Source organism: Myxocyprinus asiaticus, chromosome 10 (genome assembly GCF_019703515.2).
Source record: "Myxocyprinus asiaticus isolate MX2 ecotype Aquarium Trade chromosome 10, UBuf_Myxa_2, whole genome shotgun sequence".
Classification (NCBI taxonomy): domain Eukaryota; kingdom Metazoa; phylum Chordata; class Actinopteri; order Cypriniformes; family Catostomidae; genus Myxocyprinus; species Myxocyprinus asiaticus.
The window spans coordinates 35,727,601-35,741,448 of NC_059353.1; the positions used below are offsets into that span (position 1 = coordinate 35,727,601).

The following is a 13,848-nucleotide window of genomic DNA, read 5'->3' on the forward strand; positions in this document are numbered from 1 at the left end:
TTAAGATTTGCATAAATTCTACTGGACCCCCTCTAGATTGTATTGTGTGGGTCTTAAAGATACACCCACCTGCTGGCAGTGCCAATCAGAAGACAAGGACACAACACATGTTTTTTGGGGATGTGTAAAGATCCAAGAATTTTGAGGGGAGGTTCAGAACTTTATGTGTGAGGTACTGGATACTGAATATTAATTTAGCCCCAGACTCTGTATCCTGGGTACAGATACAGATGTTAATATTGGTGGCTGATATTTAAAAAGTTGGGTCCTAGCCGGAGTCATGACTGGTAGAAATGATCCTCAGGGGATGGAAGCCGGCTGGGGCACCCTCATTTGAGGAGATCTTTTTTTAGAAGTCTGGATAAATGGGATTTGTTTGTCAGGAAGTGGGGCTCAATAAAATATGGTGGCATCATCATGATGGCGCAGTGGATGGCTGCCTCGGTGTGGAGCTCCTCAGTTCTTTTGTTGTTTTTGTTTGTTTGTCCTGTGTTTAGTAATCTTTTTCCAGTCAGTTTTAACAGAGATGAACTGCTGAACATTCGACAGCATGTACCAGACAATCTTTTCCCGGTTTTTGAATATTCACACATTTTGCTGACATTTTAGTTGGAGGCGCGGCTTTGTTGTTCAAGAGACACAGGCGAGGGAGACGAGCCGGTGCGCTGGTCAAACTCCGTCGGCGTGGATTTCCAACAGCGCTGCCGAGTATTCACTTAGCGAATCTCCGCTATCTTCCTAACAAAATGGACGAACTACATCTCTTCACCCGCACAAACAAGGACTTTTCAACCTCTACTGCCTTGTGCTTCACAGAAACCTGGCTGAGTGAAGCTGTTCCGGACAGCGTGTTACATCTGCCGGGCTTCCAGCTGTTCAGAGCGGATCGCATCACGGAGTTAACAGGGAAAACGAGAGGCGGTGGAACATGCTTTTATATCAATAAAAGTTGGTGTACAGATGTAACAACATTATCGAGGATGTGCTGTCATAACTTGGATGCACTCTTGATTAACTGTAAGCCTTTCTACTCGCCGCGGGAGTTTTCCTCGTTTATTGTGTGATTGTGTATATCGCACCAAACGCGTGTTTGAACACAACACTGCAACAGCTGGCTGATCAAATCACAGACATGGAACAACAATACCCGGACTCAGTTATTATTATTCTTTGGGATTTAAACAAAGCAAATCTCACACGTGAACTGCCCAAATACAAACAGCACATCACATGCCCCACCAGAGACAGGAACATACTGGATCATTGTTACACAACAATAAAGGATGCATATCACTCTGTCCCTAGAGCAGCTTTGGGACTCTCTGATCATTGTCTGGTTCATCTTCTTATAACCTACAGGCATAAGGACTGTAAAGAGATGGACCAATGAAGCAGAGCGGGAACTACAAGCCTGCTTCGATTGCACAGATTGGAGTGTTTTTGAGGCTGCAGCCACAGACCTGGACGAGCTCACAGATACTGTTACATCATATATCAGTTTCTGTGAGGATATGTGCATTCCTACTAGGACTTATTTAAAGTTCAACAACGACAAACCATGATTTACAGCAGAGCTCAGGCAGCTTCGTCAGGCCAAAGAGGATGCTTACAGGGGTGGGGATAAAGTCTTGTACAATCAGGCCAGGAACACACTGAACAGGGAAATCAGAGTGGCTGAAAGGAGATACTCTGAGAAGGTGAAAAACAAGTTTTCAGCTAACAACCCTGAATCAGTGTGGAGTGGCATGAAACAACTCACAAATTACAGAACTCCTACCCCCAACCCTGTAGGGAACCAACAACTGGCTGATGACCTGAATGTGTTCTACTGCAGATTTGAAAGGCCCAATCTCACACCCCACACCCACTCTGACCTTCAGTTTACACAAACACCAACACCTCCTGCAATCCCCCTCTTCCCCCCTCCTACCCCCTTCTGCTACTTAACCTGCACTTAAGATCTGTGAAGATGATGTGAGCCGCGTCTTTTGGAAACAAAAGACGTGGAAGGCTTCAAGCCCAGATGGCGTCTCACCAGTGTGTCTTCGATCCTGTGCTAACCAGCTGGCCCCCATCTTCACACAGATCTTCAATAGATCACTGGAGCAGTGTGAAGTCCCATGCTGCTTCAAACGCTCAATCATTATTCCTGTCCCAAAGAAACCAAAAATCACAGGACTTAATGTCTACAGACCTGTCGCCCTGATGTCTGTGGTCATGAAATCATTTGAGAGACTGGTGTTGGCCGGACCCTTTCTAGATTCCTTTCAATTTGCTAACAGGTCTGTGGATGATGCAGTCAACATAGGAATGCATCATATCCTGCAACATCTGGACGAACCAGGGGCATATGCAAGGATCCTTTTTGTGGACTTCAGTTCAGCTTTCAACACCATCATCCCAGCTATACTGCAGAATAAATTACACCAACTCTCTGTTCCCATGTCTATCTGTCAGTGGATTACCAGCTTTCTGACAGACAGGCAGCAGCTTGTGAGACAGGGGAAACTCACTTCCAGCACCTGTACAATCAGCACTGGTTCCCCCCAGGGATGTGTGCTCTCCCTACTACTCTTCTCCCTCTACACCAATGACTGCATCACCAAGGACCCCTCTGTCAAGCTCCTGAAGTTTGCAGACGACACCACTGTCATCGGCCTCATCTGAGATGACGATGAGTCTGCATACAGAAGGGAGCTCTGAGCACCTGAACTGTCAGGCACAGGAACAGTTTATTTAATTCTTCTGGAGAAAAAAAAAAAATTTGCACTGTACATAACAGATTTGTATTTGCACTGTACATAACAGATTGTATTAGATTTGCACTACCCATGTGTATGTGTGTATGTATGTATGTGTGTGTCTGTACGTATGTGTATAATTAGCTTTATTTTTTATTATTATCTGTCTTGATGCTGTTTTTGTATTGTTTTTGTATTGTTGTACACTGGAAGCTCCTGTCACCAAGACAAATTCCTTGTATGTGTAAGCATACTTGGCAATAAAGCTGATTCTGATTCTGATTCTGAAATATGTCTGACACCTGAAAGCACTGCCATTCAAATTAGCGATGAATTGGTGTCCATTTTGAACTTTTACTTTAAGCGTCAAAAGTAAATGGAGGAGAGGGAAGTGGTTCCTAATTGTTTGCAACTTCTGAATTCAGAGCACAGGTTCCGTCGTGCCCCCTGTGTAATTGTAGCAGACTAACTCTCCCCTGCCTCACCTCAACATCCTGCACCTCCGAAAGAGACGCTTAAATTAAACTCATTTTGTTCATACTGAGTGGCGGGCAAGCATCGCTGCTCTCCTACACCTCTTTGTATGAATCCTCTTTCATTTCCAACTCAGGCTATTCTAATCGCTACCCGAACAGCTCTCGATAGATTAACTATGATGGGGAGTCTTTTCACAGTTCCCTCTCGGAGTAAGGCTCCTTTTGCCTCTATTGTTGATGTCAACAACCCACTTTTCACTGCATTCTAATGATCTTTGACAGTGCCATCATCTTTCCCAGCTGGCCGCTCCAATCGCATTTACCATTCTGCAGGCCACATTCACATTCAGAGCAGACACATCGTGCGCCGGTACGAACTGTGGAGTATTATTGGAGCACAGAAAGCCTTCTTCAGTCCTCAACCGACACACAGATTGAGTGTGCCTCAGGGCTATGTCTCTGCTTGCTAGTCCATTATATTGTCTAATGTCCATGACTATTACAGTGGGCGTGAGCATAGACTGAACGTCACACATATCTGGCAGTTAATATGCCGGTAAAATGCTACACAGTTTACTGACTGAGAGGAAATGGGGTTTAAAATAGATGTCCCCCAAAGTACAATACACGTGTGCATGGAAATTTGCATGTACAATGCAAATGTACTGGGTTTGATTGGTGTAAATCAGAGGTGTCGCTAGACCCCTTTTCCTGGGGCACAAGCTTGCTAATGAGTCAGTGAGTGGCTATTTTTATTCTTTATTCCATATCATTACATATTATGTGGAATGATTTGTTCATGGATATCCAAATGTGCTTTTTCAGTACAGATTTGATACCTGGGTTTCCGTCATGTTAAGATTTGAAAATGTTTAGGACACACATAATAGCTTAGGAGAAGTTTAGGAGGCCAAAAGTCATTAAATACACTGTGAACCTATGTAACTGGATAGATACAGTTCCGCTAATCTGTAGAAAGTAAACTAACCATAATTTAGTTTACGTCCATTTGCTGGGTCAATGATAAGGAGAATGTTAGTTAGTAAAAATACGTTTAGGTTGCAGTTATGCAGATAAGTAACTGAAAAAGTGAAATCATTTGTAGCCCACACTGCCCTAACAGTGACAAAATGATGTAACTGCCCCAACATTGAAACTGAGAAAAATTCAGGTAATGAGAAACGTTCGGCCCGATGGTGGAGAAGCACTTTAAGAGACTAAGGGTCCTACTTTAAGAGCACTACTGCTAAGTGCAGCGTATGCCATAAGTCATACATGCAAAGTCAAAGGGCATGGCCATTAATTTTTTTATTTTCGTGCAAGCCTGCGCAAAGTTTATGTGCAATTGGGTCTGACAAAATTGCACGCAAAGTGCTAATGGACTGGGTCAAGTGCAATTTAATTATGAGGTTCTTATCTCGCACCATCTGTCATACTATATATTTCATTCACTATATTATGTAGTTCGTTCCCTGTCAAGCCCAGCTATATAAACAAAGACAGCACATTCATAATAAGTTGTTATTGTAAATGGACTGTATGCAATTAATTAGAAGAAGCATTATAACGTCCCTGTTGAATGTCAGGCATAGTTCTATGACAGTGACACACTCCTTTTATATGCATGGAAAATGTGGTTCTCCTCAGGATTTGGATTTATGCTCCATTAAATTATAGAGAATGTAGTATTATTGAATGAAAGTATTATTAATCATTTTTATCTATTGACACAAAAATCATGGATATTATTAATAGTGATCATATTGGAATGCGTTTCACTTCTACTGGTCCATTTTGATTTTTAAAAATGTAATTAATTTATTGAAACACAAAAAAATGAAACCAAAAATATTTCTAAATTCAAATTACACTTCAAATGGAAATAAAATATATTAAAATAACGAAGTGGTAAAAAAAATCATGCCTTTTGCAGTGACTTAAAAATCACTCTATGACAACAGGTGAAAAAATACCAATACAAATTACATCCTAAATAAAATTGTAAATATAAACATATTAATAATAACCATGACATAAAGATTTAACATAATATCTAACACAATATTTAACACAAATCTCATAAATATTTGTGTCATAAAACTATTACAACAGTGATCATCATGAACACAATTTGATGTTCCAATATATTAAAGAGTTTGGAAATGGACTTTATTACCACCTGCTGGGGGAATCTCCAAATTGCAAATACAGGAACTGAGTTCAGACTTTGCGCTGCAAACAGACCTGCTTTTGAAACGTCTTTGGGCAATGACCTATTTCTCAGGAAAATAGCAAATTGCGCTTTGCTCCACTTCATTTACTTACAATACACCCCCAGTTTGCACGCATACACCCACAGATAGCGGAAATGCTCCCACCCACGCCCACTTGTGCTTTGCGCTGGCACAAAAATTGCACTTAGAATTATCACCCTCACAAAAATTGGATAAGACATTGCACACGGTCGTAACGCATAGTTGCGCTTTGTGCACTCATGAAAATATTGCTCCAGATTTCAGTCATAATACATTATGTATTGACAAAATATTTACTGTATTTTGCCTTTATACAGCAGCATAGTTGTCTTAATGCTACACAATAGTACTCAGGAAAATGTAAAAAATGATGCACCAAAATTACCAGAATTTAATGCTTTGGTGTTGTTTTTGCAAAACTTTCTCCCAAGGGATCATCTTTTTTTTTTTTTTTTTTTTTTGAGCTCCAGTACTAATGAACACCCCTTTTGAATGGTACCTTGTCTCCATCTGAAAAGCTGTGCCCATCACTTGCTCTCCTCCAGGAGATTTCTGGTAAAGGTTCACCTTCAGCCTTGCAGGAGATCATAGCAGCGCTTCCTTCCACAGCGGTCACGTTTCTTAGCTTAGTAATGTGAGGCTGGACTGCAAGAAAGGGACAACAGAGGAATGAGACAAGGACAAAAAAGAGATAACCAAAGAGTGGGGTTATTTAGTGAGACCAGAAAAAGCACTTAAGGGAACAGTTCATTCAAAAATGAAAATTCTTTCATTATTTACTCAAGTGGTTCCAAACCTGTATGACTTTCTTAAGTGGAACACAAAAGGTGAATTTTTGAAGAATATCATGCCCACTCATTTCCATACAATAAAAGTGCCCCTAAGTGCTCTTCAACAAAGAAAGTCACAGGTTGATGATGAGTAAATGGGTGAAGGGATGAGTGAACAATTCCTTTAAGGTTGTTTTACAAAAATGTTTTTTGAATCAATTTGAATCTAAATTGATTTTTCAATCACTTTCTCATAGAGGCATCATCTATTATAGATTTCTAAAAATGTTTCTTTCCTCTGGACACTCCTTGACTTTGGAAAAAAAAAAACATCTAATGCTCAGTAAAGATTTTGTTTTCAGAATACATATCGCATAGAATAAAGTTTCAGCAAGTATCTGTCTGAACTTTGTGTCAACAACATCAATCGTGTCTGACAATCAAAAATTCTTCATGAGCACCCAACTGGATAGAGAACATTTTCAGAAAGGTTGGAATTTTGCTGTCTGTCTGGAGTTTAAGAAAAGAAACAACACATTAATGAGCAGTATTTATTGTTGCTATGTGAATCTAACAGGTTCCCACTGGTAAATAAACATTCACAAACAGCAGGGGTTGTGTGGCATAAAAATATTTAAAAATCTCATCATAAATCTATGATAAGGCTTGTCTTGTGTGGCAGTGCTTATTAGCAGGGTAACTTATGTACAATAGCAACCGCCTTCAGGCAAAGATTTGACACCATCGCTGCTTTTAACCTGATTAATATACATTTGACAATGCTGGCCTGCAGGGTGCACAATAATAGAAGATAAATAAAAGTTTAAAAATAGTAAAATTATTTCCAAGGATCAATCTAATAAACAGCTTTCAAGCCAAACAGTCATTTTAGGGAATATGAATCTCTTTCTCTTGCTATGTTGACAATAGGATTATGGAAAGTTAAAACTAACAATAAACTAACAATAAATAAAAGAGGATGATCCTAATGACACACGACAAAATTGCATGTGGATATTTTTCATTAAGCATTATGGGATTAATTTTAAATGTAAACAGATGCTTAAAAGTGAAGTGTGTAATTTCTGCACCACTAGTGTCACCAAATGGAATTTGAAAAATAATTACTGATTACAAATAGGTTTCCCCAAAAATTTCCTCATCTGCCATTGGTCAAAAAATAGTATACAGTTCTGCCCCAAACTCACAGCACTGGCGAGGTAGCTGTGTCTGGCATTGATTGGGATGATCAAACAACCAGAGCAATGCTTTGATAGCACCACAAAGCCACAGTGTTTACATTTTTCAGGCAGAATCAACCTATATAGAGTTGCCTTTGTGTATTACACACACACACAAAAAAAAAAAAAAAAACAATTCAAACACTTCACCTTTAAAGTACACCTTTCATACCACCTTTTAAACCTCTCTTTGTATTGATAGCAAAATGCAATCCACTATTTTTACATGACGTAAAAGTGTTTCATTACACACTTTAACAATAATTATTCATTAAGAAGTAGTACTAAAATACTGCTGGGAAAAATGCACAAACATATCAACAAACAGCAAAATAGCTTTGAGATAAAATGTAATGAGATAATATGGCTCTTGAACCTTGGGATGCCATGAGTGAGAAAGAAATGCAGCAGATACATGCCTATCTGAGTGGAAAACCCAGTAGCTCTCTGACTCTGTTAGCTGTTAGGGGTCGTAAAAGAAAGTTATAACTCTGATTCCCACCACACTTTGCAAAACAATACTCCCATCCATGCTTTGAAGACTACCCTTTGCTTGCACATGGAAAGAATTCTGATGACTACAGAATACATTTCCATACATTTACATGAGGAGACAAGGCACTATCTGAATAATCGAGGAACATGTTTGCAGCTTCATGAAAATCTGAATAAAAATTCCTTGCCATAAAGAACGAGTCAACCATTCTCATGTAATTTAGGGTCTCTTTTTGTGGAAGGGAAGCATGTCACATGACTGTACTGTGAAGAGTGATGCAAGTATAGGGAACCTGATGTACCAGTATCACTGGGGCATAGAGGAGACCAAAAGTTTTTATTTAATTCAAATTTTATTTAATTGATTTAATTTTACTCAATTCTACCAGGGGAGTAGGAGTTATCTGAAAAGTTATCTGAATAATTTCCTACTGTAAATAATTTGCTGAAAGAAGAGAGGTTGATAAATAGGTGCTAGAATAGCTTTCTTCTTACAACTTGGTCAACAGTTTTCCAGCACAACAATTTGGCTTCTGCTTGCCCATAAAGTTTAGTTGGTAACACTTTACAATAAGGTTCTTTCATTACAATTAGTAAAGATAAAGAATTAGATATAATTTACTAACAGTTATTTTTTTTACAGCATGTATTAATCTTGGTTGATATTAATTCAGCAAAATACTATTGTTCATTGTTTGTTTATTTTAGTTGATAATGCATTACCTAAACAGTTACACAGTACGTACATGTAGTTCACATTACCTTTCAACTTTTAATTAATTAAATTCATAAACCCACTATTTATTAGATGTCTTTAACTACTGTTTACTTAAACATTTGATACGAGGTACTTATTACGTACATACCTGTTGAACTGTTTGTAGGTACATTTAAAGTACCTGCATTTAATTACATCTGTAGTTGCAGTGTTAAACTTACCCTAAAACCCAACCCCTAACCCTACTCCTAAACCTACCCGTACCTCAACCTCAGTAGCAGCAAATTTGAATCTTGTGAGAATTTTGCAGAACAACGTGTTACATGATAAATACATTGTATGTATGTATTTTAATTCTATCCATCCATCCATCTTCGACCGCTTATCCGGGATTGGGTCGTGGTGGCAGCAGACTAAGCAAGGTAGCCCATATGTCCTTTTCCCTGGCCACATCCGGATATGAGGCGTTCCAAGGCCAGCCGAGAGATATAATCCCTCCAGCATGTTCTGGGTCTTCCCCTGGGCCTCCTCCTAATTGGACATGCCTGAAGCACCTCCACAGGAAGGCGCCTAGGAGGCATCCTAATCAGATGCCGAACTACCTCAACTGGCTCCTTTCAGAATCAGAATGAGCTTTATTGCCAAGTATGCTTACACATACAAGGAATTTGTCTTGGTGACAGAGGCTTCCAGTGCACAAACAATAAAACAACAAGAAAGAGAATAAAAATAAAAAGTGAATAGATAATATGAGTATATATAGAAATACACAATAAGACTATATATACAGGATATATATATATATATATATATATATATATATATATATATATATATATATATATATATATATATCAGGATATATATATACAGGATATATATATACAGGATATATATATATATATATATATATATATATATATATATATATATATATATATATATATATATATATATACACACACACACACTGTGTAGTACCTTTTTCTCACTCTGGATGTGTATAGTTCTTGAAGGGAGGGCAGGGGGCAACCAATAGTCCTCTCAGCAATCCAAACTGTCCTTTGTAGTTTTCTGATGTCCGATTCCGTAGCTGAACCAAACCAGACAGTTACTGAAGTGCAGAGGACAGACTCAATGACTGCTGAGTAGAACTATATCAGCAGCGCCTGTGGCAGGTTGAACTTCCTCAGCTGGTGTAGGAAGTACAACCTCTGCTGGGCCTTTTTCACAATGGAGTCAATGTGGGTCTCCCACTTCAGGTCCTGTGAGATGGTAGTGCCCAGGAATATGAATGACTCCACTGCTGCCACAGTGCTGTTTAGAATGGTTAGCAGGGTCAATGTTGGAGTGTTCCTCCTAAATCCACTATCATCTCCACTGTTTTGAACGTGTTCAGCTCCGGGTTGTTTTGACTACACCATTGAGCCAGCCGTTCAACCTCCCTTCTGTATACAGACTCATCGTCATCTTGGATGAGGCCGATGACATTAGTGTCATCTGAAAACTTCAGGAGCTTGACAGAGGGGTCCTTGGTGGTGCAGTCATTTGTGTACAGGGAGAAGAGTAGTGGGGAGAGCACACATCCCTGGGAGGCATCAGTGCTGATCGAACAGGTGCTGGAAGTGAATTTCCTCAGTCTCACTAGCTGCTGCCTGTCTGTCAGAAAGCTGGTGATCCACTGACAGATAGACATGGGAACAGAGAGTTGGTGTAATTTAGTCTGGAGAATAGCTGGGATGATGGTGTTGAAAGCCGAACTGAAGTCCACAAAAAGGATCCTTGCATATGTCCATGGTCTGTCCAGATGTTGCAGGATATGATGCAATCCCATGTTGACCGCATCATCGACAGACCTGTTTTCTCAATAGACATATTGAAGGGGATCTAGAAAGGGTCCAGGGATGTCCTTCAGGTGGGCCAACACCAGCCTCTTAAATGACTTCATGACCACAGACATCAGCGTGACGGGTCTGTCCTGTGATTTTGGGTTTCTTTGGAACATGAATGATGGTGGAGAATTTGAAACAGCAGGGAATTTCACACTGCTCCGGTGATCTATTGAAGATCTGTGTGAAGATGGGGGCCAGCTGGTCAGCACAGGATTTTAAACAATTGGGTGAAACACCATCTGGGCCCTGTGCTTTCCTTGTCTTTTGTTTCTGGATGTCAAGGTACACCTCCTCTTCACAGATCTTAAGTGCAGGTTGAGTAGCAGGAAGGGGGAGGAGGGGGTTGCAGGAGGTGTTGATGTTTGTGTGAAGGTAAGAGCGGGTATGGGGTGTGAGACTGGGGCTTTTAAATCTACAGTAGAACACATTCAAGTCATCAGCCAGTTGTTGGTTCCCTACAGTGTTGGGGGAAGAACTCTTGAAGTTAGTAATGTCTTTCAGGCTGCTCCACACTGATGCAGGGTGGTTAGCTGAAAACCACACATTATAACAACCACAAGGAGGTTATAATGTGACTCTACCCTCCCTAGCAACCGGGCCAATTTGGTTGCAGCCACTCAGCATGCCCTAGATTCGAACTCACGACTCCAGGGGTGTTAGTCAGCGTCAATACTCGCTGAGCTACCCAGGCCCCAGAATAGCTTCTTTTAGCCACTCTGATTTCCTTATTCAGTGTGTTCCTGGCCTGATTGTACAAGATTTGATCCCCACTTCTGTAAGCATCATCTTTGGCCTGATGAAACTGCCTGACTTCTGCTGTAAACCATGGTTTGTCATTGCTTTCTGTTAAATAAGTCCTAGTAAGAATGCACATATCCTCACAGAAACTGATATATGATGTCACAGTATCTGTAAACTCATCCAGATTGGTGACTGCGGCCTCCAATCAGTGCAGTCAAAGCAGGCTTGTAGTTTCAGCTCTGCTTCCTTTGTCCATCTTTTTATAGTCTTTACTACAGGTTTAGCTGATTTAAGTTTCTGCCTGTAAGTTGGAAGAAGATGAACCAGACAATGATCAGAGATTCCCAAAGCTGCTCTAGGGACAGAGCGATATGCATCCTTTTTTGTTGTGTAGCAGTGATCCAGTATATTCCTGTCTCTGGTGTGGCATTTAATGTTCTGTCTATATTTTGGCAGTTCATGGGTGAGGTTAGCTTTACTAAAATCTCCCAGAATAATAATAAGTGAGTCTGGGTATTGTTGTTCCGTGTCTGTGATGTGAACAGCCAGCTGTTGCAGCGCTGCATTCACGGACGCTTGTGGAGGAATATAAACACTCACCAGAATAAACAAGGAAAACTCCCGCAGCGATTAGAAAGGCTTACAGTTGATGAAGACCAGTTCCAAACTAGGACAGCACATCTTCTTTAATGTTGTTACATCTGTACACCAACTTTCATTGGTGTAAAAGCATGTTCCACCGCCTCTCGTTTTCCCAGTTAAATCCGCAGTGCGATCCACTCTGAACAGCTGAAAGCCCGGCAGATGTAACGCGCTGTCCGGAATAGCTTCACTCAACCAGGGTTCTGTGAAGCACAAGGCAGCAGAGTTTGAAAAGTCCTTGTTTGTACGGGTGAGGAGTGTTGGGCCTCATGTATTCAGATAGAAGACAAAGGCAGGCCTAACAGTCGTAAAAGCCTGACTGAGGCCTCCGTCATAAATCTTATGAAAACTGCGCCAAAATCAAACAAAGGGAGTCCAAAACAGACTATAAATCCCATGAAGCCTTGCTCACTAAAGGATCAAACTCTCAACTCCTATTGGATGAGGCTGATGACAGAACGCCCCTTAACCATGACGTCATCAGGAGTAGAAATACCTCTGAGATGCTTCCGGGATTTGCTTCCAGCAACTTTGCTCGCCATGCGTAGATGCAGCTCATTGCTGCTCTCAGGTGTAGCCACATGGCAAAAGTAAGTAATGTCCGACTTTAAACTGTGGCCATACAATCTCCATCTCGCTGGATGAGTTGAGATTACTCTGTGTTCCACCGAACACTCTAACGGATCCGAAGGAGACCGCTGAGCAATCCGCATCTTCATTCGTTTGCCTGCAGAAGTGAAGAGATAAAAGATTTCTCTTCCATCTTCAATCAAGTCAACTTCGCTGATTTCTCCGCCAGCCCGCCTAGAATCAGCAGCCGTACTGCCCGCTGACAGAGCGAGGAACCTCCCATTATCACCCGAGCCTCGAGGAACCGAGTCGGAGTTACAGGACGGATGAACACACATTCGTCTGCATCCTCATGCGATTCAAGTAAGAGGTTTAAGTCTGGGCAGAGACAGAATATTATAGTGTGTTATTCTTGTGTATCAAGGTTATTGCTTGTACAGTTTACAGACCGCCGAGTCCGCTCATTGCTGCTATTAATACTCAAGGTATTACTGTAATGTACTGTTATCACGAATGAGATCTGCTGTGTTGTAGTTCAACCACATTGGACTGCTGTGTATTTCTGCCATCACGGGTGAGACCAGCAAACTGAGTTTATCCATTAAAGAACCAAAGACCGTGGGACGGTTTACGAGCCGTCCACCGCGTCTCTGAGTGATAAACTAACAGCTGGTTTCTCTTCCACGATCGCGAAACCGGCTTTGGTGCCGCCACTTTAATGTCTCTCTCTCTCGTACTAACCACGCACACACGCGACCCCTCACAAACATTCTCACACACACTTTTGGCTAGTAGATAACTTTGTGATAAAGCTCAGCTTTGTCCCTAAGTTATTGTACAAGCGGAGACACGCGGTAAACGGGCAGATGCCATTGACCGGTTTCTCTCCGCCCACATTCGCGGCCATATTCTCTGGCCGGAAATCTCGCGTGACGTACTCTCCACGAGAGTCACGTCCGCCATTTTGTGTGTGTTACACCTTACACACACACACACACACACACACATTCACACACAAACACACACACACACCTTCCTCTCATGTGTTATAGGCTTATTTTGGTTACCATATCTAATCATGTCACTGTTTAGTTTGTAAGTTGGAAGTTTATTGACTGCATTGTATTGATTATTAATTGATATTACTGCATAAATAAACTTTGTTATATTTCAAAGAGAAGTGTTTTGGTTTGTTTTGCATACACCTGTGTCAAATGCTGACGGGATATCAGTGCTCGTATTCAAGCCTTCATTGTTTTTTTTCGAAAATCGATATTCTTCGGATGTCGATTTTCCTAAGAGAACAA

The 13,848-nt window shown here is 40.8% G+C and overlaps 1 protein-coding gene across 4 annotated transcripts in view; it reads right to left on the minus strand.

Annotated features, from left to right (window-relative positions):
- ncam2 (neural cell adhesion molecule 2) overlaps nt 1-13,848 on the minus strand; it is a 377,130-nt gene that overhangs the window by 104,988 nt on the left and 258,294 nt on the right. For all 4 annotated transcript variants that reach the window (XM_051709408.1, XM_051709407.1, XM_051709406.1 and 1 more), the window contains exon 8: nt 5,972-6,117. In XM_051709408.1, coding sequence (XP_051565368.1) covers nt 5,972-6,117 — 146 coding nt within the window. The remainder of the gene's footprint in view (nt 1-5,971; nt 6,118-13,848) is intronic.